The following is a 27805-nucleotide window of genomic DNA, read 5'->3' as shown; positions in this document are numbered from 1 at the left end:
CCACAATCAGAAAAAGTTTGTGTCTTGTTTCTCTTATGTGCAATCTGTCTACCCCAAGAGATTTAGTGGTCTTAATCATGGTGACAAGGGTTATCATATGTAATTGTCATGAGATAATTTAGATGCAGTCATTTATATACTTTGTCTTTTATGTTGTTATAATAATTTCTGAAATTATAAATACATTTTTACTATATATAAAGAGCCAAATTCACCATTGAAGTCAATGGAGTTGCACCTGTTTATGAATGCAGTTAATTTGTTCCAAAGTGTATTAATGGGCACGCTGCACAAATAATGTAGATAACAATCTCATGGTACTTTTGGGGACCCATCTTTAGTTACTAAATTTAACTTTTCATGCAAATCATATAAAACCTCATAAAGCTAACCTATTCGTGTAAAAATATCCTGTTAATTCTAAGTATGTGCTCATCATCCAAAGGTTATCTTTTTTCTCTTTTCTTTTTTTAACATCCTGTACCTTCAAATGAATATGGTGTCCACAATTTTCTGCCATTTGTTTTGATCTTGTGCTGGTCTGTTCAGACTTCTGACTATCATGTTGATGGATTTAGTTTCTTTCTCTATTGTTCTGTGTAATGTTTCTGTTAGTTGCTGTCTTTTCCTTTTCCCAGGTTATGTCCACATTACCACCTACATTGGAAGTTGTGTTGCTGGATCCTTAAAGCATGTCTTAAATCTGTCCATTGTCATCTTCTTACCATTTTTGATGATTTAGATTAGTTTGACCTGCTGAGAATTTCTCATGTTGCAAGAAAGACTTTGCAAAGGACTCTGAAGATCTTTTGAAGGCATGTACTTTGGGATCAATTGGTCTTCTTGTCAATTTCTCTGTTGCAGATTTCCATGATTCTGCTTCATAAAGGAGGACATACAAACTGCTGGTATTAAAAATTCATATTTTTTGTCTGTGCCAGTTATGCTTCTTTTCCAAATCTTTTCAAATTTATGAAAGTTGTTTGCTGCTTTTGATAGTTGTTGCTTGACATCTAGTATAAATGTCACCATTATTGCACATCTCACTCCCTAGATAGGTAAAACAACTTTTTTCTTTTAATGTTTCTTCATACACTCTAATGGTGGTTTTTGGGACAGTGATAGCCATATATTTTGTCTTCCCCGGCTGATGAACAAATCAACTTGTTTTGCTGCCAAAAGTTGGGTCTTGTCTTTCATTAAGCAATTTGTTGAACTAAACAGGACAGTGTCATCAGCAAAAATGAAGTCACCCAATTGTGTTTTATCATTTGTCTACAAAATTCTTCAGTTGCCTTCAGTGGATACTTTCCTCATGATATAGTCAAGACCAGACCAGACAATAGTGGGAACATAATACACCCTTGCCCTACTCAAGTTATCACTGCCAACAAGTGGCCGATGTTGTCACCATCTTTGACTGTACAGTCGGCATTGTCATTGATGATAATTCTAATTATTTTTGTTGGTATTCCATAGTATGCCATAAGTTTTCAAAAATTGTCTCTGTGTGGACTGTCAAAAACCTTTATAAAAATTTATAAAATTTATCACCAAAGGTGCTAGCCACTTCCCACTCTGTTCTAAATATGTCTGAGGACAATAATATGGTGTATACATGATCTTAGTAGTCTAAAACTGGCTTGTTCCTCTCTAAGGTGAAGGTCCAGACTCTGTGTTTCTTGATACATTCCGGAATGATGTTGTACCTGATTTTCCCAGGCAGTGAGAGTAACGTGCTTTCTCTCCATTTATTGCAGTTGGTAAAGTCACCCTTCTTTGGCAAGTTTACTATGAGGCCTCTCTTTCACTGGGTTGTGTTCTTTTCTTGGTTCCGTATTCTATCCAAAAACAAAAGAAAAGTCTGGAAAGGTGTTTTTTCTTTTAGTTATGAAAAAATAAGCACTAACACTGTCTTGATGAATGAAGATGAAAGAAAAATGTTGCTGGTTTCTTCTTCATATTTCTTACTTGTTGCAAAAGTGCTTATTTTAGCATCGATCATTTTAGCCTGCGCTGTATAGACAACTCTATTTTTTAGAGGACTTGTGCTATGTTATTTCTTCCACAATGCTTTTCTTTTTTATTATTAAATTTATTTCTCTTATAAGCAAATACCAACTGGCAACATTCTATCGAAGATGTTCATAATTGTCACATAAATGTCATGTCATATATATATATGATATTCAGTTTACGTAACATGACATATATAAGAATTATATATTACACATAAAAACTATGTTAAAAGGACATTATTAAGATTGCAAAGTCAAGACCTCAAAAGTAGGGAAAAGCCAGAATTCAAGTTGCTTGTACAACCTTAATTCAGCCCTCTTGCGAACACAGAATCATAGAAATGTAGGACTGGAAGGGATAAAACATCTTGTCCAGTCCCCGGCACTGAGGCAGGACTAAGTATTATTTAGACCATCCCTGACAGGTGTTTGTCCGACCTGTTCTTAAAAAACTCCAATGACAGAGATTCCACAACAGCTTTAGGTACTTCGTTTCAGTGCTTAACTACTGAAACAAACGGATTTTCTGATCGTTACTGATTTTTGTAATGTTTAACCTAAATCTCCTTTGCTGCAATTTAAATTCATTACTTCTTGTCCTGTCCTCTTCAGTTAAGGAGAACAATTCATGATCCTTCTCTTTATAACAACCTTTTATGTACTTGAAGACTCTTGTTATATCCCTCTATCAGTCATCTCTTCTCCAAACTAAACAAACCCAATTTTTTTCAATCTTTCCTGGTATGTCATGTTTTTTAGACCTTTAATAATTTTTGTTGCTCTCCTCTGGACTTTCTCCACTTTGTCCACATCTTTCCCAAAGTGTGATGTCCAGAACTGAACACATTACTCCATTTGAGGCCTTCTCAGTGCTGAGTAGAGTGGAAGAATTACTTCTCATGTCTTGCTTTCAACACTCCTGCTCATACATCTCAGAATGATGTTTGCTTTTTTGCAACAGTATTACATTAATGGACTCATATTTATTTTATGATCTACTATAACCCCCAGATCATTTTCTGCAGTACTTCTTCCTAGATAGTCATTTCTCATTTTGTATTTGTGAAATTGATTATTCCTTCCTAAATGTAGAACTTTGCATTTGTTCTTATTGAATTTCATCCTATTTATTTCAGACCATTTCTCCAGTTTGTCAAAATCATTTTGAATTCTAATCCTGCCTTCCAAAGTGCTTGCAACTCCTCCCACATTTGGTATCATCCAAAAACTTTATAAGTGTACTTTCTGTGCATTATCCAACTCATTTTTGAAGATATTGACCAGAACCAGACTAAGGACAAATCCCTGCAGGACCCCACTCACTATTCCCTTCCAGCTTGTGAACCATTGATAACTGCTCTTTGAGACTGTTTTTCTAACCAGTTGTGCACTTACGCTATAGCAAGTTCATCTAGCCTATATTTCTCTAGCTTGTTAATGAGACGGTCACGTGAGACAGTATCAAAACCTTACTGAAGTTGAGATATATCACATCTACTTCTTCCCCCCATATACAAGGCTTGTTACCCTGTCAAAGGAGGATATTAGGTTGATTGACATGATTTGTTCTTGACAAGTCCATGTGGACTGTTCTTATCACCTTATTTTCTCCTAGGGGCTTGCAAATCGATTGTTTCATTACTTGCTCCATTAACTTTCTGGGTACTGAAATTAAACTGACTGATCTGCAATTGTTCTTATTCCCATTTTTATAGATAAGTACTATATTTGCTCTTTTCCAGTCCTCTGGGATCTCTCCTGTCCTCCACAAGTTCTCAAAGATAATCACTAATGGCTCAGAAATATCTTCAGCCAGTTCCTTAAGTATTCTACGATGTATTTCATGAGGTCCTGCCGACTTGAAGACATGTAATTGTCTAAGTAATTTTTGTTTTCCATTTTTACCCTCACCCATTTACACTCATGTTTACTATGTTAGTTGTCCAATCACTGCGAACTTTTTCTGTGAAACTGAAACAAAGAAGTTGTTTAACACTTCGGCCCCTGCTGCATTTTCTGTTATTGTCTTTCCCTCCTCATTGAGTAGTGGGCCTACCCTGTCCTTGGTCTTCCTCTTGTTCCTCATGTATTTGTGAAATCTTTTCTTCTTATGCTGTAGGTACCCAGGTAGTTTAATCTCATTTTGTGCCTTGACCTTTCTAATTTTGTCCTTACATACTTGTGTTTTTTATATTCATTCTTCATAATTTGACCTAGATTCAACTTTTGTGGTATGATTCTTTTTTGAGTTTCAGGTCCTTGAAGATCTCCTGGTTAAGTCAGGGTGGTCTCTTCCTATACTTATCTTTCCTATGCATTGGGATAGGCTGCTTTTGTGCCCTTGAATGTCTCTTTAAAAAACTGCTAATTCTCCTGAACTCTTTTTGATACATGCATTATGATACAGGTTTGAATTACATGGTCACATATTCATTTTTCCATATGACACCTGCCTTGTTCAGTGCACAGGATGGACAATGATCAGTTAATAAGCATCTATTCCATTTTTTTATCCTCATTGTTCAGTGTATAGACTTAGGATTTATATATGGGCACATTATTCAAATCTTGCTCTGAAAACAGAATATTATTTTCTTCCTGGGCTTTTTTATGGCACTCATTAGTATAGTGGCATTCAACTGCCTTAACTATGAGATCACTCCTTTCTCTCCCTATAATCTCCTGTCTCATTCACTACATACTTTCCAACTTCTGCTACAAATGAAATGGGGGTCAGGCAGAAAACAGCCTTCTTCACGACACAGCCTTGCTCCATCCCCACAGCAGGTGCATCCTGTGCACTCACTGAGGCAGGGGTTGTGCAAAAAACATGTTATCCTGTCATTAAAGACTATATCATAATGCTTATGCACAAAGGCAGAAAATTGAGGTTGCACAGGCAAGCCTCAGTCCCAGTCTCACCAGACTCCTTGTCCAAATCTATTCCTTTTCATAGAATCATAGAAGATGAGGGTTGGAAGGGATCTCAGAAGGCCATCTAGTCCAACCCCCTGCTCAAAGCAGGACCAACCCCAACTAAACCATCCCAGCCAGGGCTTTGTCAAGCCGCACCTTAAAAACCTCTAAGGATGGAGATTTCCCCACCTCCCTAGGTAACCCATTCCAGAGCTTAACCACCCTCCTAGTGAAAAAGTTTTTCCTAATATCCAATTTAGACCTCCCCCACTGCAACTTGAGACCGTTGCTCCTAGTTCTGTCATCTGCCACCACTGAGAACAGCCTAGCTCCATCCTCCCTGGAACCCCCTTTCAGGTAGTTAAAGGCTGCTATCAAATTCCCCCTCATTCTTCTCTTCTGCAGACTAAACAAGCCTAGTTCCCTCAGCCTCTCCTCATAAGTCATGTGCTCCAGCCCCCTAATCACTTTCGTTGCCCTCTGCTGGACTCTCTCCAATTTGTCCACATCCTCTCTGTAGTGGGGGGCCCAAAATTGGACACAATACTCCAGATGAGGCTTCACCAGTGCTGAATAGAGGGGAATAATCACTTCCCTCAATCTGCTGGCAATGCTCCTACTAATGCAGCCCAATATGCTGTCAGGCTTCTGAAGTGGCAATAAGGGCACACTGTTGACTCATATCCAGCTTTTTGTCCATTGTAACTCACAGGTCCTTTTCTGCAGAACTACTGCCTAGCCAGTAGCAGTGCATGGGATTCTTCCATCCTAAATGCAGGACTCTGTACTTGTCCTTGTTGAACCTCATCAGATTTCTTTTGGCCCAATCCTTTAATTTGTCTAGGTCACTCTGTATCCTATCCCTGCCTTGCAGTGTATCTACCACTCCTCCCAGTTTAGTGTCATCTGCAAACTTGCTGAGGGTGCAATCCACCCCATCCTCCAGATCATTAATGAAGATGTTGAACAAAACTGTCCCCAGCACTGACCCTTGGGGCACTCTGCTTATTACTGGCTGCCAACTAGAAATGGATCCTTTGATCACTACCTGTTGAGCCAGCTTTCTATCCATCTTATAGTCCATTCATCCAACCCACACTTCTTTAACTTGCTGATAAGGATACTGTGGGAGACCGTATCAAAAGCTTTGCTAAAGTCAAGGTATATCACGTCTACCGCTTTCCCCACATTCACAGAGTCAGTCATCTCATCATAGAAGGCAATCAAGTTGGTCAGACATTTTCCTTCCATCTGTTGTGACTTTTGTCTCCTCTGCATTTGAATCAGATGGCTTTTTCCTCCACAGTGCATGGGTGCCAACAGGAGGGGGTTATTTAAAACACAGGAGAGACAGGCTCCCTGCACTTAGCTTCAGTGCCTCGCTCAAGCCCAGCCTGAAGCAGCTGAGAACAGGCATTACAAGGAAAGCTTTTCTGAACCACTATTGCCCTGGGCTGGAGTCTGAGGGTCTGCCACAGGCACAGTCTGGTCAGCAGCACTAAGAGCTGTGACAACATGGAGCATACGCAGTGAGGATAGAATCTTTGGAAATATTAGCTGCTAAAATCAAAGACGTCTCTACTGAGCATGTGCAAACTGTTAATTTACAAGGTTTATAATATGGCTAAATTTGGATGGATTTACACAGGAATGGCAAAGGACACATCCCAGATACAAAGGCTATCCCTGCCCCTCCAGATTTCAGGTCTCTGCTCCAAATAATGGGGGCATGTCAAAGAAAAGGTCTCAAGATTTTTTAAAATGGGCAAAACAATGTATTTTTCCCTAACTTTTGTTCTTGGATGTGGCTGCAGGGCCCCCACATGGGGGTCGGGGGAAGGTACACTTTACCAGGGCCCAGAGGCCTTGGGGGGCCCGGCCCAGGCTGCAATCGCCATTACCATGAGGAAAAAAATGTTCATGGCTCATGAGATTGTATGTATGGGATGAGGGATTGTGGTATGTGTGTGGGAGGGGGCCCATGTTATAAGTTTGTACTGGGCCTGAAAAAATTACGTTTGGGCCCTGCGTGGTTGAACTGTATTGGCTGACCAAAATAAATAAATAAATAAATAAAAATAAAGCAGACAGCATGGAAAATTGCACTGCAAATGGTTAAAGTTTTACAAAATTATAAACAACAGAAAACATGGTCTTATAATGGGAACCTTTATAATAGGAGGTACTGCCAACCTGGTGTGTAAATATATACATAGAATTCTTGATGAAATTAACAATCAATAACTAACAGGCAGTTTTAAGTCTAATCAATTCAACAGAACTTTTCCTAACAGATTATGTTTGAAAGGGGAAAGTGGATTCTGTCATTAAATGTACTACAGTATTCTGCAGCAATGGTGTAAAACACTGCAGCTTTCAACAGAACTACTATAGTGATTTATGACTGTTCTTGTAGAATACTACAACGTATCTGAAGGGTAAGGTACATTTTATAGCCTCGTAAATCTAATTCATTTAGTGAAACTTTTTGGTTTAAAACCATCTGTTCCATTTTTTAATAGCAGTTTTTCAAAAATACCTTAACGTTGATTCTTCCCTTTGGCACTTGTAAAGCGTTTCTAAATTATTTGACAGGAGCTATGAGCAATCACAGACAAGATGAAATGACGAGGGAGCAGCTACTGTATATGAGAAACCTTAACCAAACTGCAGTGTATATTTTGAAGAAGGTCTCCATTAGAGGGGAAAAATCAACATAAACTGCCTTAAACAAGGAGACAGTTTAGGAAGGGTGGGTACCTCCTCCCCCCACGATTCCTCACTGCATAGAAATAACTGTGCTTCCCACAGAGTAGGTGTCCAGTCAAGCTAGCAGCCAACGGTGGGGGTGGGTGTGGCCAGCTAGATGGAGGAAGCTCCTGCCCCTGCCACCACCGCATAAAATAGAGAGGCAGAGCAATAGCAACAACAAGCCCTTCGAGAAATCAGTAACCGATTGAAGTCCATTGTTTGTGCATGACAAGGTCAAACTGAGAACAAGAATGGCCCTCCTTCCTTGGAAAAGTGTGCAAAGTTTGTTGTGTTTTTAACCCTTTCTATTTTTGCGGTTGGGGGCGGAGAGTGTGGGTGGGTGTGTGTGTAACCAAACTGAACAGCTCCTGGCTGGGACAGCATCTGAATAGAGTGTTTTATTTGCAAAACCCTCCTCCCTTTTGGGACGGCTAAAAAAAATAAACCGAGCATTTGACGCCCCTCCCCCGCAGCCTTCTCCAGAAGCGATCACAATCCTAAGGGAAAAAACCCGTCTCCTAAGGCGGTGGTGGTTCAAATACCACCATCGTCACCCTCCCAGCTGCCCAGCGAAGTTTGTTTGTCTAGAGGAATAAACCTCGATTGCATTTTTATCCTGCTCCCCTCCCCCTTCCCCCTCCGCGCTTGCACTTTCAGGCACTTCTGGGCGATGCACGCCCCTTTTTTGCCCCTCGCGAGGGTCTGCTGCAGGCTTGTTTGGGTCCCTCTTTCTGCCTGGCCCATAATCTGTTATTTGTAAGAAACGTCTTTTTGACGCAGGAGAAATGGCAAATTTTAAGTACGTCATTAATATGGCGCCAAAAGATTTTTTTTTAAGTATAAGCTTATTTTTTTAAGGTTGCAGCAGCAGCCCAGGGTACGCCTGTGCACATCGCTCGGAGCAGAGAGGGGGAGTGAAGCAGATGGGGGGAGAGGAGGTAAAGAAAGTGTGTGCGCTCCACAAGCTGAGTGTGCACGGCTGCTGCTGAATGTGTTGTGGTGTGTGTGTGTGTGCGTGTACAAGGCTGGGGATCGTTGCGAAAGCGACCTGATCAGACTCGTACAGAGCGTGTGTGTGTGCAACCCGACCCCACTCCAACTGCTTGCCTCTACCACCCCGAGCAATAGAGAGATGGGGACCCAATGCATCGGGGGGAGCTGAAGAGCAAAGGTGGTGGGGGGGAGGGAGGCAACACATGCACAAAACACAACCAGAGATGGGACCCATGTCTGCTGCACCTGGACCTGCTGCTGCTCAGGAAGAAACGACAAACAAGAAAAGAAGAAATTGAAGAGAGATTTTTTTTGGGGGGGGGAGGGTGGAATAATCAATCTTGATAATACTAATAATTTTAAAAGTCACTTCTCCGGTCCTCCCACCTGCCCCTCCAAAATACAAGGGCCAGCAGCAGAATTTGTCGTTGTTGCAAAGAGATCCTAAGGAAGTCTGGGTTAAAAAAGAAACAGAAACACGCACATAAGGCTCGCTGGATTGTGCACAGAGCGGCCATCTCGGCTGGAAGCAATTCTTTTGGGTTTGCATCCATGGAGTTACTTTGTATCCACTCCTAAGAGGAGGGTGTCATCTTTGGATCCAGCAGGGGGGTCATTTCCCCCCCTCTTCGCAATGATACCAGATTGATCGTGCAAAGGGGGTTTCCTGGTCGTTTGAATCGCTGGAGCATCCCCCCGCCCTCTTTCCACACTCCTCTTTTGTAACCTGAGGGACAGTCTCAACTCTTTGAGGACACTCTCCCGGCCAAGGTAAAGGATGAACGATGATTGCATTTCGGATTGCTTTAATTTGCAGCTGATCTTTATTTTGCATCTCTCTGGGTCTCCCCCCCCCCCTTTCGCTGGGCTGGCTGCTAGGAAGGAAGGCGGGGGGGGGGAGGGAAATGTTCAGCATTTTACCCAGCTAGATTGCGCATGTTGGTCACTCATGTTTTAAAGAGTAAAAGGGAAGCAGCAGGAATGTAAACAACAACTTTTAAAGGGTCTGCAGAGAAGGGTTTTTTATTTTCCAAATTAATGACTGCGGCAGATCTCACCCCAAACGGCCTCTGGGCGGAGGGGGGGCGGGAGGAGGAGGCACCCAACACAGTTTATTTTTGCAACGGGCAAAGCAGCCGAGCCAGAGGGTCCGAAGGGATCCGGATAGTTTGGGTGGGGAGGGGGTGTGTGTGTGTGTACTGGGGGGGGGAGGGGGTGTGTGTGCTGGGGGGGGGGGGGGCCTGTGAAATGTGCCACAGGCGGCAGCGAGGGCAGCTCCGCTCGGCGAGGGAGAGAGAGAGAGAGAGAGACACGAGTTTCATTTTGTTGATACGCAGCACGTTTTGGAGCCTGGCAATCCTTGGAGCCGATGCACATGATCCGCTCCTCTCACGTGCTGGGGCGGCCGGGTCCCCTGCCGAATCGCGCACCGAGAGACCCCCCCCTCCCCCGCCGGGCAGCGGGCACCGGGGCGGAGCGGAGGGGCAGCCATCGGGCCCCGCGGGCGGGGGCGGGCGGGCTCGCTCGGGGCCGAGCTCCCCGGGCGCTCGGGCTGTGTGCGCGCTGCACGGTGCAGCCTGGCTCCGGCGGGCGGCGCGAGCGAGAGGCGCGCGCTGCTGGGGGGCCCGGCGAGCTTCGGGAATGGAAATGTACGGGCAGGCGGCGGGCGGCTGCACGGCGGGGACAGGACAGTAGGGGGCATGGCTGTTGTTTACCTTCTCAAACTCTCCCGGTTCCCGGCGGACTCCTCTGGGGGCGTCTCGTCCTCTCCTCCATCTCCGCCTGCCCCCTCCCGCCCCCGGGCTCCGCTCCCTCGCGCGTCCCCCCTGCCCCCCGTTCCCGTGCCTTCCCGCTCCCTTCCCTCGCATTCCCTCACAGCCCGCCGCGCCGCCTCTCCCGCAGCCCCTTTTTCCTCCCCCTGTCAGCCCTGCGCCCCTGTCTCCTCAGACAGACTCCGCCAGCCTGCTCCGAGCCGTGCCGTCCATCCTCCCTCCCTCTGGGTTTTTAGCCCGTCTCTTTCCTTGGCTCGTGGATCCATCTTCCTCATCCCTCTTGCCTGCGGCTGTCTCTGGCTGGCTCGCCATCCCCTGGGCTCTCCTTCTCCCTCTCTCCCCTCCCCTCGCCTTGCAGGTGTCCGGGTCCCTCATGCACCGCCCAGCAGCCCCTTCTGCTTGTGTCCTGGAAGGGGCACCTCATTCTTCCAGGAGATGCATTGGAGGGAATTTCTTTCAAGCGAAGGGGGGGGGGGGGAACAAGAAGTCCTCACACTGAGCAACACATATTCCCTACCATCCCCTCTGCCCTCTCCATTGGGTGGGAGAGAGACACAGACATCCTCTAAAAATATCCTTCTTCTCACTTCGGGGTTTTGTTCAGACCTGGGCACACTAATACAACCCTCCTGCTCTTAACAGAGCCACACTGCCCCCAGCCTTCTCCGTCTCTCACTATCTCACCCTCATCTTCACTGTTCCTCGCTCCAGTCCCTTATCACATACATGTTCCCCCTGGCTGGCCCTAATTCTCACACCCACTCTCTTATAGCCCTGCTCAGGGATGCACTCCATCTCTATCCTTCATTGCCAGAGAGAGACCCCACAGTCTGCCGCTGGCCTCTTGATGTCCACGCTCTCTGTCTGAGCCAGCATCTCACTGGCCCCTTGATGTTTACCTGCTTTCATTCTTTCACTGATCTTATCTTCCTTTTCCTATTTCACTGGTTTCACTACCTTCTCATCTGTGTCAAGCTAGATTTTGCCGACTTGTTCTCCTCTTTCTCTTCCTCTAGGGGGAAGCAAAATGCATCCAAGATAGCATCTTCTGCAATGTTTATTTTGCAAAGCAAGTACCCTGGTGCCTTGTATCTGGTGTGCTCATAGCTTACAGAAATAGGCATGAATTCCAGAAGGTTCATTTCCTTTTTGAATGACTGGACAAACTGCTGGGAGTCCTGCCAGTGTCTCTGGGGAATCATTTAATGATCATTACTTGCCCCCTCCTTGCACAATCTTGACCATATTTTTTACAAATTGGTGTGTCTTTTTGGTGGAGCATCTAATGGGATTCTAATTTTAGGACCTGGGTTTACATTTAATTTGGCACTAATTACCTTTTCAAATGACAGTGAATCCATCTGTCAACTCCTCTCCTTGAAAGGTGCTTTAAGAGTGTAACAGTGTGGGAAGTTGGGAACTGCTTCTGCAGGGCACAAAAGCTACTGAATTTTCAGGCTCAGGTGCAATTGTGGAAAGACCCTTGTGTCCCTAAGTCCCATTAATCTTTGGAACAGCAAATGCACATCTCAAACTACCTGGCAGAATGCTCTTTTCAAACACCAAACCAAATTTTCCCTTCCCCCACACCAACTATCATGACAAATAATGCAATTACTGTTTTAAATCTGAATCCCCATACCAATGAGATCTTTTGAAATGAGGATTTGGCTCCACATAAGAAGGAGCTCAGCCTCTCTCTCTAGGGGTAAAGAGCCTTGGTCTTAGGAATGGTGTTTGACCTTTAAGCATTTATTAGCCATTGAGGTTAAAATAATTGTGAGCTAGAAGTAAAAATAGTTTGCAGAAAGGTTAGGTTTATTTTTTGGTAGGAAAGTTCAGTTGTGTTTCTGAAAATCAAGGCTATGTCCACAGGGTGGGAGGGTGTAACCAAGTTAATGGTTGTAGGCAGGAAGGTGAAATGAATTTAATTCAGTGATGATTCTGCCAATAGAGCATTTGGCACCAAGCTCGGAAAGTTGCCTGACATGTGGTACTCAAACTATTTGCCAGTTCAGTTAGGACTTGATCTTGTAGAATGTTGTGCATGTTCTGCAAGGTTCTCAGTGCCCTCAACTCCCCTTGACTTCAGTGGGAGTTGAGGGTGCTTAGCAACACTCAGGATGGAGCCTCTGATTCTGTGCACAGCATGTGATGTCCATCCTCATTCACTTGTCTCTCTGTGTTTGCGCATAATAAATTTTCAGTGTGCGACAGCCTCCTCGTGCCCAGAATAACCTCTCTGATGTCCCTGATGGGTTTGGACATGTTGAGAGAGCTGGTTAATGAAAGGATGAAAATAAAAGTCAGAAAAGGAAAGTCAAGTCATAAATATGAGTAAGAAAGAAAAAATCCCCTTCTAGATACGGACAAAATGCAAAGCAGAGGGAGTGAGCGGGACTTGTTTTGTTTTAAATTTAAATGAGATTAAAATTTGCTCCAGGGATCAAGACTGCAAACATGGTTAGTGCAGAGAAGAACAAGGGCGCTTGTCTTTTACTGAAACATTTTAGATGCCCTTTGCTTTAGCACGTTGGATCTGACTGCAACCCACACAGAAATTAATGGGCCGGATTCACCCCTCCAGGTGCAATGGGGTATTGTATGACGCCACCCATGCCTATGGGGAAGCTGCTGCAGATTGTGTATTCATTTCCAGAGAAGAGCACCATTAAAATCCGAGTGGAGCTTCGTATTTGAAGCCTTCCCAGGAGACCCAGCAAGCCAGGATCCATCCTGTCTCAAGCCAGTTACATACACTGTTGCCACTGTGCTGGCCAGCTCCAGGCTTCCCATCAGAGCAGGGGTTGTGGGTGGTTTGCAGTGCTGGGGCTGAGGTGGGAAGATCTGGGGAAGGCTGTGCAGGAGGGGATCAAGGGGAATATATTTTCCCTAATTAACTTTGCAAAGTGGCTGAGCTGCAGTGAGAGCAGACCAGAAGGCAGCACATGGGGGACAAATCCTTGCTTTAAAAATATGTAATGAACCACAACGGTATTTTGAATAGATGCAATCAGCTACAGAAATATTAGAAGGGGTACTCAGGCTCTTCTGGATCTTAACTTCCCTCTCCCTTCCACTGGCTAGTCCTCCCTCAGTCACATCCTGCAGACCTTGACTGTCTCCCTCTTGTTCTTCAGCACCCATCTCCCCAAGACCTTGATCTCTCACTTCCTCTGCCTTCTTCCCTCCCAGCCCTCTTCTTGTCCCTAATGAGAATGGAAGATGCCCTCTGCCTTTCTGTCCCCTTCTCAAAATTGTGCACAGCAGTCTTCCCTTTCCTGTCTCCTAGAATAACTTCCAGTAGTCTCAAGTCAATGAGCTGCTGTATTCTTGCCATGACCCTTTTCCAACAGCTCCTAGTTAATGAGGGCCTGCCTCCCCACCCAGACTTTACTACCAGGACCTAAAAGTAAGAAATTGGCCAAGAGCAGCCTGGATACTAAGGCATTCTCATTTTTCTGGACATGTAAGATTCTTGGGTCTCAGGATCAGGCACCCCCTTCAGTGGCAGTGGGGAATTGATGCTTGTGCTGAGTGCCTCGATCAGGCATCTTGGTTTGCAACCAGGTCACTGGGCAAGTGGTAACTCAGGCCTCCTGGATGGGGCTACGCCTGTAAGCAGACCATGTCTTAGGCTTTCTGCCTGAGAGTTAAACAGATAAACAATCAACTGTTCATCCAGCCCCGAGTGCAGGGTTAGGGAACCTGGGCCCACCCTGCTCCACCAAGTCCCAGCCCAGGGCCCAAGAAGTGACAAGTGATCCCACCCCATGGGCATGGGGTCACTGCCTTGTCTCCCAGCAGCACAGCCAAGTTAATGTCTTACTTCCCTGGGCTACTCCCTACCAGTGGCTGATGGGGCTGCCCCATGGCCTCTGAGGCCTGGTTCCTCATCTCCACTCTGCTTCTTCTCTGGGTCTCCCCATCTCCCAGGGCAGCAGCTGGCCTTCTCTTCAGGCTGACTCAGGTGGATTGTCCTCTGCCACAGCTATTGAGGGCTCTGTTGGCGCTTTGGCACCCCCAGGGAAGGACATCTGGCTCCTTTCCTGGTCTAGCCCCAGCTGAGCTGCAGGGCCCTGCTCTTATACTCTCTGTCCTGCCCCCCTATGTCCTGTGAGGGAGGAGGAACTGCATTAGCTGAGCCTCCAAGGTGGGTTAACCCCCTGTGTCCTGGAGTGAGGCCAATCTGTCTCACCATAGGACATGCCTTCATGATTTACCAGCAGAATCAAGGAGTCAAGTGGGGGGGGGGGGGAGAGATTGGGCCCCCCTTTAATAATGCCAGGCTATAATAATGCTCTGTAGAGATTTATTAACCTTGTGAAGCTAATTCAGCTCTAGTGTAAGTAGGAAGCAGTGCAACATCCATTGAAACCTTGGGAGCTGCACTCAGTCATGTCAGGGTTGAATTTGACCTGTGGCCTTTTGGCATAGCAAATCTACTTCTTAATTGAAAAGTTTGATCTCTTATTATCACAAAGCAATCCAAACATACCAAATGCAAAAGCTGAGCCCAGTCCTGCACTCTTTCTTCACCTCAACCCCCTACCTGATTTAATTCAAAACCCCATTGGAGTCCATGGGAGTTTTGTCTGAATAAAGACTGAGTCCTGTAGGATTTGGCTCCAAAAGTGTAAAGGTAAAATTTATGTCACAGTCCAAAGAAGATGAATGAACCTGTGACAGTATAACATCTAAAACATCTCTGTATGTTATACCTGTCTAATTGCCTATCAGCACATCAAGACAAGACAAACAGATAACACAAAAGGGAAAACGCAACAAGCTGCCCCATTCTTCTAATTCACAAAAATGGAATGGCAGTACAATGGGTTGTTACAAGAAAGTTACTGATTCGAAAAAAAGTTGCCACTGGGCCGCTGTTTTCTATTTGCATTTCTGTTAATATGTTAGAGTAACAAACAGGGAAGTGGTTTCTCACAGCTCCATTGCAATTTAGGAAGAAAACACCGAATTCAATGTATTTTTCACAACCGCCACAAAATAAGAAGTCGTTGGAGAGGGGAAACTGTGAGCACAAGAGAAGGTCTGAGGACAGGGATACCAAAAAAACAAAACCAAGCCCCAGGAATATTTGATGACCAAATAATTTTTTACTGTAATTTCTTTTATAGAAAAGGTATTTAGATTAATTAGAGTTTAATATAAGGGCTCCAATAACATGTTAAAGCAGTTTAGGAATTTGCAAATAAGAGTTTGGTGTATAATTTTTTCATATTAAAGAGTGCCTCTATGGGAGATACCTTTCCAGCCAAAATTATATTAGCATCTTATTTTATTCATGTTCCTTAGTAACCTGCTGTAGAGGTGGTCTCAGAAATAATCTTCTGAAGTTAATGTTACTTACCTGGAATTCATTTTTGGGGCGAGTAACTGTATTTTTTATTGGGGCATTGTTAGGCCATGGTTCTGTGCTTCAGGATGAACTGTAAAGCTGAAAGCTGGAGAGTTAAGGCAGATTTTTGTCCTGTGGCCCCCACTGGGCTGTGAAACCACTCATCACGGACATATGTGAAGTCTCCTAGCACTTCCTGCTTCATCTACGGTATCCCAGAGTGCTTTATTCTAGCACAGCACAGATGCCAAATGTTTCATTGCAACCCTGGGTACCTGTGGCGACACAAAGTGATATAGTGCATTTTGGAGTCCAAAGGCCCTCGCTGTGCCAGAGCAGACTCTGTGCTCAGGAATTTCCAGTGAGTTAAGATGTGCCAGTGGATTTTCCAGGAACATGAAGAGTGAAGGATTAGTCAAAAAGTATTTCATTTGTGAATGCCCCCCAAAGCCTGGTTTAGGGCTAGACCGAGCCTTTAGGTTTAGCCCTGGGGTATGGAGAGGCACATAGCTATACCAGCTAGGAAGCGCACCAGGAATGGATGTTGCTCAGAGCTATCTCTGTGAGGCAGGGTTCCTTCAGAGCTCCCCATTTGTGGTGGGGAAGAAGTAGGTGAACATACACCTTCTCCACAGCCTCCACCTCATAGCAAGGGCAGAGCCATGGCTTCAAATAACTCCCCTCCTTATCCTTGCCCACTACACGCAGGAGGAGTAGTGGGGTGGTTAGCCTTGGTATCCCTCTATTACCCTGTTCATGGACTCAAGCTTCAGGGAGGTCCTCTGAGGGTATTCTGGACAGGTCATGCCTTTTCTGCCCTCTTACTATCCTTCTTGAGTTTCTAGACCCAAGGCACAATGTAACTCTTCATTTTCAGTTTAGTTTTGCCACAGACCCCAGGGCAAACGTGCTCAAAATCTGATCATTTTAATTGACTTTAGGCTAATGGAGGACTGTCGGGTTCATTCATTTAGCACTTACGCACATTTCCCAGCCTAACCCTGACAATACTAGTGTACATAGTCCATTTGCAATCAATTTTGCTTTCAGGTGTCCAGACACTCGGATAGTGCTGCAGTGTTAGAGTTGCAGCCACTTCTGGGGGATGTTTATTTGTGTGTAAACCCCACTCCCACATCTGTTTCTATTTGAATTTTTAAACAAGCATACATAAAAGCCTTTCTAATGGTCTTTGCTTCTGTAAAACCTAAGTTTTAGGTCAAATTTGACGTGACAGTGACCTTTTAAGAGCATTTTTTTTATTTGTTTATGATTTTGATAAAGATGCTCTATGTGGAAAAGATCAATTAAAGGTGAAATTAAATTAAAACATAAATCAATATTATTTTTAAAGTGTCAGATACGTGTGTGGACTTAAAAAATTACCGAATAGTATGTTTTCAAACCAAATTGGCTGTGAAAACTTCTTTCACAGACTTGGCAAGGCTTCCAGGCCCTTATGGGTCTGTGTTTTCTCTGCTAGAGATGATGACATAACTAAAGGAATGTAGCTCCCTGCATTGTTACGTAGCATGCCTGAGGGATGGCTTAGTGATCTAATCAGCAGGTGGGGGCTACTTAGACTCCCTGGAATCACATGTTCAGCTGTTGGCAGAGTTGATTCAGCTTCCAGGACAAATGAATTGAGTGCAGTGTACTTCACTGAATGGGGCTTTCAGACAAGACCTTCAGAAGGCAACATCCAGTCTATGTGGAAATTAAGGACCCTGCAATGTTATTTTCCTAAGACTGGCCAAAATGTCTTCTTCTTTCACTTGTGGAGGTCAGTGTGCATCAGCTGGCTGGCTGTCTTTGTCAAACCCAGATCCGGATGCATTTCAATAGGGTTGTATGTCTCTGTGGCCAGATTCTGCTCAAATCAGTGGAGTTAATCCAGATTTATATCAGAATCATGTAGAGCAAAATTTGTTTTAGAGGGTGCACTCCTGGCTCCACTCAAGTCAGTGGCAAAACAATGGACTTACATAAAGCCAGGAGTTTACCCATGCTGTGGTATCACTTTGGAATGAAAGATGCTGTGTAAATGTAAAATGGTATTATATACTGATCTTGTAGTCTTTTTGTACTTAGAATTCACATGGCTTTTGAAGGGAGAGACGTGTGTGGAATGTCTGCATTATTGCCTTATCAGAATAATGTTTGCCCTTCTATAATGGCTTCCATCTAAGGATCTCAAAGCACTTTACAAACATGAATTAATGTTAGCCTCCTCACTCCTGGGGGCAAGGGAATATGAGTCTCATTTACAGCTGAGGAAAACAACTTATAGACAAGTTAAGTGACTTGTCTCAGGTCACTCAGGAGTCTAGTACAGCTGGGAACAGGACCAATGGGCCAAATTCAGTCTGGGTGAATTCAATGGCGTTTCAGCAGAGTATGCCAGGGCAGAAATTAGTCCTACTCACCTGACTCCCAGACCTATGCCTTAACCACATAACCATCCTTTTTTCCTTGGATGAAGACCTTAGGAGTCAATGATACCATCAAGTCTTCCAAGAGAATCAGAGATGGATGACACATGCTTTGGTGCTCTACTGGAAATTCCAATGGGTACTACTTGAATCCTTTGGTTTGCACGGCTCTCAGTTTCATTCTACTGGCCTGTATTTGTTTCAGCTGTATAACGAATAGTCTGAGGAGTCAGTCAATTGGAAGCCCTCTCCTTGTGCTCCAAAATCCTGTGTGCCAGTTGGAACCAATAGGAACCAGTTGAAAATGTCCAACTGATATTTCCACTAAGGATAAGTAAACTGCTCTTAATCCATCTTCAAATATCTTTTTCCCCAAGCAAAATCTAATGGCTACTAAATACAAGGCTGGTTTAATAACATCTGTTTCCTCTTGAATCACTCCAAGTATTGATATTGCCATATTCTCAAGGAACATTTTTAATCATGTTTTGACAGCCCAATGTTTTACCACAACACTGATAGTTAAATGTTTATGTTACTTTGTAGTGTTATCCCTTATAATGGTGTGATAAAACATTGCACGTGTATTGAGAAATAAAGACATTGCTAGGATTTTATATGTTGAGGTATTTGTGGGTATTCTTATATTCTCCAAGGGAAAATGGCATGCTATGGCCTGCTATCACATGTGGTTTGTTGCTAATAGCTACTCTGATTAAACCACACATACACAATACATACAAATGTTTTATTCTCTTTTCTTCCTAAGGTTTTAGGGAAAACGGGGGTAAATGCAATGTAAGCGCCCATTAACCTTTTTAGGAAAAAAAAATTACATGGAGGATTGCCATGACAGTTTATCCATAGTTGTCAAAGCTCTGTGCAAAGGTGGAGAAGTACCATTATCTATATTTTACAAATTGGGAAACTGAGGCACAGAGAGATTAATTTTTTTAAGTGTCTCTTAATCTGGGTGCTTCAGTTTTTAGTGTGTCCAGCATTAGACTCCTAGGGTCTGATTTTCAGGACTGCTGAGTACTCAACACTCCCATTGACTTCAATCAACTCTGTGACTTGTCTACAGTCACAAGCGAGTCAGCAGCAGAGGAGGGAATATCATTCAGCTCTCCTGATGTCCAGCCTTGTGTTGTATCCCTTGTACCATGCCGATAGCACCCAGAGGCTGGATTGCTGAACTGGGCTGAACAAGATGCCATCCTTTCAAACTCTCCGGGGAAATTGCAGTTAGTGCAGAGTGTGGAAGCTCAGCCCAGGCTGAGTAAACAATTCTCCCCCATCCCCCACAAACTAGGTGAAGAGGGGTGGGAGGGTGAGGAGTAGCTGGAGCCATGGCTTGTTAGGCATTGTTTTTCAGGCAGAGAGCTCATTTCACCTGTGCGCCGCAACCTACCCCTGCTTCCATTTGATTTCCAGGCGAAGCTTATTGGCTTGGCTCCTGTCCGCTAGACACTTGTTGCTTCATGTGATTCCTCAGCATCTGTGATGCAGAATGGTTAACAGACTCGTTGGTTGACCTGGGAGGGGACTGGTGACAGGGTGTTATCGGTGAGGGGTTCAGATCTCCGGGGCATACTGCCCACCTTGATTTGCTAGAGACTAAATTTTCTGGCCTTTGGGACATGATGCAAGACTCACTTGTTCTCGCAGGCTTTGCCGGGATGAGTGCAGGTTGAGATGGAGGCCTTGATGAAGGTTATGCTGGTGTTATGGAAAGGTTAGTAGGAGGTCTGTGTTATGGGAAGTATGTTTCAGGTTTGTACAGAATGCATCTAGGATTTGACAGGCACATGTGAAATCTAAGTTAAATGGATAGCGGCTGACTGGGCAAGTGGGAAGATGAGTCAGAGGCTGACATCCTGGCCTCCTTGAAGTCAGTGGCAAAACTCACATTCACTTCAGTGAAGTCCAGATTCCACCTACAGATCCTATTAAAATGGCACATAGATCCATTTCTTACATCTATTCCCTTCTTAAAATCATAGCTCAAACAGTTCACTGGCCATCTATTGCCATATTCGACAAGTGACTGCTGCTCCATTCAGTAGCTCTATATTCCAGTCTTTATGTGCATCTTTCCATGGGTTCTCTGTGCTGCAGTAGTGAGCATTCTTCACTACTAGTGCATTTGGTTGCCAGACTTGAATGGGCATTAGGCAAATTGCTGTGCAGAGCAGAGTGACAAAAATACGTTCCCATCCTTACCTCCTAGCAGTGGAGAAACTTGGGAGAGAAATGTTGCCATCCTTAAAGTTTGATGAAGTAGGGATTCAGTGCTGTTCTACATTCTTTACCCCCTGGTACTTCTCTGTCATTAAGGTAGATATTTGCTAGTGTGTCTGGGTTAATGTGATGTGTGGATATTCAGAGATAACAGTGATTTGGTACTATGATGAGTTTCCTGAACAGTAAGTGTAACATTCAATTTCTTTTGTTACAGATGGAAGAGAAACGGCGAAAGTACTCAATCAGCAGTGATAACTCAGACACCACTGACAGTAAGACCTTTAATTCAAGGCTTTGAACAAGATAACTAAGCGATTCACTTCCAGCAGGGAAAACATTTGAATAATTACTTTGCAAAGAGTTGGGATAGCTGCATTTATTGGGTAGTCTCGGAACAATAAATTATGCACTGGGATCAGTTTTCAAAAATACATTACTGATGTACAACGAGTTGATATCAATTTAAATATCTGGCTGTGGGCGTCTCTTATCTGATAAAAGTGTCCTCCTCCGGTGAGCAGTTTGGGTGAGAGAGAGCTACAAAGCAGCGCTGATTGCAGAACTTCAAATGAAACAAAGCCCTTATTAGACAGGACACTGCAAACCGTTTTCTCACCTCTATTACACTCAAGGGGGCGTTTGGCTTCAGATGAAATCATGTTGATGGAGAGTAAAGTTGCTATTGGGAACCTGTGTATCGAGTACTCCCTGTGGTCTCTGTAAAAATGGAACCCCCTGATTCCACATCATGAGATGTGGATTAGATTGGGGAAAAGGCATTAAGGCCTTAGTTCAGCAAGGCATGTAAGGTATATACTTAATTTTAAGCATGTGCTTCATGTCATTCTCTATTCAGCAATGCACTAAAGCACATGCTTAAGAATAAGCGTGTGTGTAAGTGCTTTGCTAAATCGGGGCCTTCGGGCACAGCCCTGTGAATTGCAGAATGCCCTTCACTCCTGCTAGCTTCAGTGTCATTGCCCGCTGCTGGAGAACTATAGCGCCCCAGAGACTCGATTATAATCCCTCAGCTGGCCTCTACCGATTTCTGTTGGTTTCAGACACAGGACTAGTAGCCCCAGGAACAAGTAAGCAGACCTGGTCTTTATTGAGAGCGAGGCATCTTGCAGCATTAGGCCGTTAGAATGTTGAAGACTGGGATCCTCTTAGCCGCAGACATTAAAATGATGGCCTCTGGTTCTTTCTCCGGCAGGATTATGTCCTTATAATGGGGGTTAGCTCAGAGGGTGGTTGCATTCCCACAGCTGTAGACAGAGTAAATGCCCTCCATGGCCATCCTGGGAATCCCGGGAGGCAGCACCAGTGGGGGAGGTTGCAATGTTAAAAGGAATAACTAAGGCTGTGTACCAGGGTGCCAATAGGGTCCCTTTTTTTGTAGTCAGTACCTTGTATTGGCACTGGGGTTGCTCTTCAGTGACTGTTCGTCAGGGGTTCTGGAACAGTTTGTGTAGCAGGGGTGCTGAGAGCCATTGACTCAAACTGTAAACCCTGTATATAACGGAAACCCACTTCAAGCCAGGGAGCACCCAGCATCCCAAGTTCCATCCCATAAGCTGTTGGCTGCAGAGAGCAGCATGACAGGGCCCTGCCAGCACTATGTGCAGTGACATGGTGGCATTTATGTCGCAAGAACAATAGTAGTGGAGTATGAGTGGCATATCCTGAGACAGTATTAAAAGGACTGAGGATCATTAAGGACGGGGTAGGAGCATGAGATCCATAGGGCAACGGTCTAGCACCAGGCAGGGCAAGAATTCTTGTCAAATTTAGGCCCAGTCCTAGGATGTGCTAAGTGACCCTTGCAAGGTCCCGAGTGCTGGGTGCTTGCTGAGCGCATTCAGGACATCGCAGGAGGTGCTGAGCAGCATTAGTGGCTTTTCCCCAGGTCTCAGGATTCAAGAGTTGCAGAGTGTTGTAACTATGTCAGCCATTTAAGCCCCAAATGGGAGTGTTCAATCAGAATGTGCTTATGTCTGGGGTTCTGGATGGCTCACGGGTTATCAGTTGGGTACAGAGCCTTTCACTTATAGGTTGCTTGTTCAAGTACTGTACAGCCCAGATAAGTGGTAGCTCTTCAGTGTCTTACGTGACATTGATTTGGTGGTGTGAGGCCAGTTTCCGAGAAACAAGTGTCCACATCGGGACATGATTCCTTTTTGCTGCCTCAGCCAAGAACAAAGGCTAAAATGTACCTCTGCTCTTGGAGTTTGTTCCTGCTTATAAGGAAGATGCTTGGCAGGACAGTGAGAATGACACTTGTACTGCTGCTGCCTATCCTGTACCTGTTTTCTGGTTATTTGGTCTGTCCAATTCCCATTGGAGTCTTTGGAAGTTGGAATGGGCTCAGATAGAGTACTTAAGGCTCCAGGGCTGCTCCTGTCAGCAGCACGGACTTCTCAGAAAATAAAATAAATAAAATAGCCTGGGCTCCTAATCTCTGACTCTGGGTTTTTCCAAACTCTTAACTTCCCTTCCCCTAATCTCCAAAGATTCAGAGGTTTACTAAACCCAGTAGCGTTAACTAGCTTCTGCAGGCTTCTTGTGGTAAGGCATATTCAATCATAGTGTTAAACAACACAGACTTATCTCTATTGGACTTTGGTATTTATGCAGCAGGTAATATCTCAGCTGTTGACAAATGCTCTCCTGCAGCGTAATTGTAAACAAAACTATGACCTTTTTTTATGCCTTTGCCAGAAAGAGATGGTAGCCGGGTGTATTATCTTGGTTCACATGCTTTTAATGCCACATTGTAGTTTGCTTTGAGGCAGGTAAAGTGGGACTTATTGATCTGATCGCTTAATGCAAATTATGGGCCTGATCCTGGAAGCCTTACTGATTGAGTAAGGTCTACTTCCGTGAATGATAACTGCAGGTTTAGGCCTTATGCTGTTGCTGTACCCAGGCCTTTTATGCACCCATGGACCCCAGAATGGATTACATTTAGACTGAACCACTATCATGACACCTGGCTTTACATTAGAGCAATGACAATTAACACCTCTTGCCAACAGTTGGCACAATCAAACCTAGTCCTGACTTCACCTCCAGCAACGAAGGCACAGTAAATAAAAAGACACAAGATGAACTAACGTCTCTTTTCTTGTGCCTGAAAATCAACAAATCTGAGATGTAGCCAGTCCTGTGAGGGAGCTGATTTCTAAGCCGGGTTTCCCCACCAAGAATGCCCTGGGTAGAGACAGCTGGAGCACCCACTGATAGCAGCTGCCCTAGGGAGGTATGTAGGAGAGGACTTCTCTGAGATAAGATAGTGAGAATTTGAAAGTGCCGAGGATAAAAACTTGCTATCAATACTGCTGTATTTGATTACATTTTTAGCAAATGGCATTATTCTGGGAAGACTTAGGACAGATATTTCTTGAATTATTTAGCACAGCAGGGTCTTGCTCTCCCATTGTTCTTGCACACTTAGATGGAACTCTTGACCCTACAGGATACAAATGGCTGTGACCTTTGAACTAAGGTCTAGATTGTCTGCTGGTGTATATCAGCGTTGCTCCATTGACTTACACTGAGGAATTAAATTGACTGATTGATACCACCCTTAGATTTTTAAGCTTTTTTGAAAGCTTTGTGTTAGGCTGTGTTCCTGTCAGTTTTTACATGGTTTGATTTTGTTGATATACAACATAGAGTTGTCCCTGCAGGTGCCCATTCAGCCTTTGGCTCAAACTATCAACACATTTAATTCTTAGTAAACATAAATGACTGTTACCTTGGACCCAGATATAAAAGATCTATTTATAATGGTACCTAGAGGGGCACTGCTGTAGATAAGATTGTCATTTTTATTATTATTATGTTTAAATAATTGTGACGTTATTATTATTTGTTACCCAATATACATAAGCTTTAGATGTATGCTTATAGTTTTCTTATGCTTGCTGAATCAAAATAAAGAGAGTCCATTAATTGTAATATAATCCCAAGGTAAAGACAATTTTACCACTAGAATGTGATGGGAACTTTGCATTTATTTCACCAGTACAAAGTGTGTTGTAACTTTTCACTCTGTGCCTCTGTGTCCCTGTCTGAAAGGGGGGATAATAATGCTTACCAACCTTTGTAAAGCACTTTGGGATCTACAGATGAAAAGTGCTAGATAAGTATTATATTTTTTTCAGTGTCGATCCAAATTCACTCCCACCCCACACAAACCTGATGCTCTTGGTGGCAGCTATTGGCTTCAGAAATGCCAAATAACGGAACGGAGAGTAGACTGATAGGAAGTTAACCGCAGGTCATTTCTAGCTTCTTGCTCTACTAGTTTTTTCTGTTTATTATTTTTGGTGTTTTATGGTTTAAAGTGGACTTTGAGTGCTCCACAAAGGCACTAGATTGACACTAGATTGAGATCTTTGAGTGTCTACAGAGCAGGGGCAGCACAGACCACAGTAGAGCTAGCTTCCCCCATGCCACCTCACTCCAGTGCCTGCACCCTCTACCAGGGAATCACTGGAGAGGGTGAAAAGGGAGTTCATTCACCACGGCCATTCACTCGTTGGCCTCCTAGCCAAAGGTCCAGCAAGGGGGGGGGCCTGTTGTGAGGGTGGGTCTTGTTTACACAGGTGCCAAAAAAGCTGTGGTCAGTTTCTTCTGCAGGTAACTCTTACCTTGTGTCTCATTTAAGGTCACACGACATCAGTGTCAAGATGCTCCAAAATTCCAAATACAAAATCCAACTGGTCAAGACAGAAGGAGAAGCCCTCTGAGGTTGGTTGCTTTTCTTGTTTCTAATCAGCTTTTGTTTCTGTAAGTTCAGTGCTTCCCCAGGTGTAATGAAAACCAGCATATCCAAGGCTGGCAGTAGGCAGAGGTTCTAGAGCCAAATGTCCCTCTGAGAAGCCCCATATCTCTGTCAGCGTGCACTCAGCAACAGAGGCACGTTGCTCTTCCACCTCCTCATGGGCCCTCTGTGGCTGTACCTCTCCATGGGTCTCTCCTTGCCTATGTCTATTGAGAATCTTTCCTAATGACATGGAGTTATGGGCTGGGTAGGTGGGAGGTAGCAGGATGGAGGTGGGGAGTGTCTGTCTGGAGACACTGCACTGCGAAATAAAGTTCCCTTCTGAAGTGGCATGTGTCAGGAATTCTCCCTTTGCACTAGTAGGAAAGACACGATTATTGTTGCTGCTCTTTAATATAAGCTGAAAAGGTTACATTTAGTGGCCATCTAGAAAGAACATGGTTATTCATGCTGAATGGTAAGGAAAATAAACCAGCGTTTATCCAGTTACAAATGAATTAATTGGAGGTGGGCCAGAACCAAAACACCAGGTTCAAGCAGCCCTGGACTCTGAGGAAGTTCAGACCCATGGCCAAGTATTGCTGCTATAGCAGCTGGAACCAAACCCAGCTCTGAGCACCACAGCACGTTGGGAACATTCAGATCTGGTGCCATCTCCAACTTTGTAGCATAGGCTCATCAGTAAATACAGATGAATTGTGATGGCTTTCTTCCTGAAAGATCCCATGCTGCTTTATGAACTGCCATACATGGGTCTCTTCTCAAGCCAGTGAAATGTAGTCATCTCTGGACTGCAGCAAATGAAAGGGGGCAAAAGTTTAACAACGCACAGCAGCACTACCCAGCTATTAAGACAGAAAGTGAAGGAGGATGTCATACCTAAACTGAAACGGCAGTGGGGATTTTGGCAGGCAGAGAGTAAATTATTACGCAGGTTGGAATTTGGCCACTTGACATTTGAGCTAACAACCCATCTCTTACAAAAAGTACCATGAGAACTTTAACAGCCATTAGGGATCAAGATCTCAGCTATACATTTCTTATCCAGCATCTCCAGTAGCCCAGTCCACACCCACCTGGGGGCACTGATTCTGTATGGTTTCTGACCCTGCATTAACCTGAATAGCTTGGCAGATCCATCATGATCACAGTACAAAGTAGTATTTGTGGAGGCCTATGTGCTAAGCGCTTGTTTCCAGATTGCCTCTGGGATTTTAGGCACAGGCTGAGACAGCGATTGTATGATCCAGTATGTGTCCTGTGTATGTGGGGGGTTTTGAAATGTAAAAAAAACCCCCAACCAAACCAAAAAACCCCCTTCATCTCTTACAGTGCACTGAGGTGCTGTATTCTCTACCACTGTATTAAATGTGGGATGGTTTTAAGGGAAAGAAAAGCATAGAGGGAGACGGGAAAAACGTGATGAGGCTGTTACTACACCTGCAGAAGACCACACCTGAGAAGTCCAGTCTGCTCTGGGGAGGCAAGGGTAGTCATTTCCAAATCCAAACCCAAATCCAGAATTAGCAAATGGCCCTTACCTTTCCAGTGAGCTGAACCAAAACTCAACCACTGACATCCCTGAGCCATGGAGAGTTTGCAGTCTGGATGTGGGTAGTTTGAGCCCATCTCTTGCTGTTAACCTTTACAGCTGTGGGGGGAACCCCTGCGGTCGGGCAAGCTACTGTGAAGAGATCCTGGAAACCAGTGATTTCATGTACCTGGCTAATCTCAAACCTCTTTGTGTCCCTTTTGAAGCTGTGTTTCTGCTTCACTGTGAATAGGTTGGGGGTTGAGGTGCCATCTGCATTCCCTATGACAACAAAAGCATGATGGTTGCATAGTTATTAGCTAGGTCAGGGGTGATGTTTATTATGAAAGACTCTGTGACAAGGGATTAACCATACATATTAAAAAACCCAGTGCAAGGCAACTGGAAAAACAAGCTTCTTAGCATGGAAAAGTACTGAGCTGTTTGTAAACATCTGCAGTGCAGGCTACTGCCAGGGAGCACACTCCTATTTATCAGTGCCTGTTACAGAGTCCTGCTTGGGCTGTTCTTTGACATGAGGCAGACACAGAGCCTGGTTCTCTGTTGCCCTGCACCTTGTTTAGCCATTTACACTAGGGCAAAGGTGAGAGTCACTCTCCCCTGCAGAGCAGCTCAGCAGCCACACCCAGTGAACTGAAGCAGCCCTGGCACTTCTCTACTAAGGGCAAGATTGAGCAGATCCATGGGGCCACTCCTCCTTTGGGCAGCCCATGCCCATCCCACTGCTTGCTGCTATGTGTGAGATGCTGTGTAAGCTGTGTTTTCCTGCTGTGGGGTGAGCACCCCTCCCATATCCAGCCCTTGCACATAGGCAGCAGAGCCGCACCAGTACAGCTGTCAGCAGAATCTTGCATTCACAGTGTCATTAGCATCCTCTTGCCTCACTCTATTAAGATTTTTATTACCTTGATTAGAGCTCAGGTTTCCTTGAACCCAGCACCAGCTTGAGTTAAAGCCAAGTTGTCCTATCCAGTCCTGA

General features: G+C 44.5%; 1 protein-coding gene and 1 long non-coding RNA gene across 4 annotated transcripts in view; one reads left to right on the top strand and one right to left on the bottom strand.

Annotated features, from left to right (window-relative positions):
* Positions 1 to 7849: 7849 nt before the first annotated feature.
* JADE2 (jade family PHD finger 2) overlaps positions 7850 to 27805 on the top strand; it is a 122752-nt gene continuing 102796 nt past the window's right edge. For 2 of the 3 annotated variants that reach the window (XM_067567237.1, XM_067567235.1), the window contains exons 1-3: positions 8871 to 9449; positions 20700 to 20757; positions 25158 to 25240. In XM_067567237.1, the coding sequence (XP_067423338.1) occupies positions 20700 to 20757; positions 25158 to 25240 (141 nt within the window). In that variant the 5' untranslated portion in view covers positions 8871 to 9449. Of the gene's footprint in view, positions 7968 to 8870; positions 9450 to 20699; positions 20758 to 25157; positions 25241 to 27805 lie in introns of those variants that run through there. The other variant, XM_067567236.1, reaches the window with a different exon arrangement.
* Positions 12103 to 14499, bottom strand: LOC137165355 (uncharacterized). Its single transcript, XR_010923346.1, has 2 exons — positions 14300 to 14499; positions 12103 to 12728 (listed from the first exon to the last, which is right to left on the bottom strand). It is a non-coding gene; the product is annotated as an uncharacterized lncRNA (long non-coding RNA).

The sequence above is a fragment of the Emydura macquarii genome, unplaced genomic scaffold (genome assembly GCF_026122565.2).
Source record: "Emydura macquarii macquarii isolate MOO-44397 ecotype Brisbane River unplaced genomic scaffold, CSIRO-AGI_Emac_v2 contig_2768, whole genome shotgun sequence".
NCBI classification, from domain to species: domain Eukaryota; kingdom Metazoa; phylum Chordata; order Testudines; family Chelidae; genus Emydura; species Emydura macquarii.
Note: the sequence above shows the minus strand (reverse complement) of the source record. Positions and strands in the feature narration are given on the sequence as shown.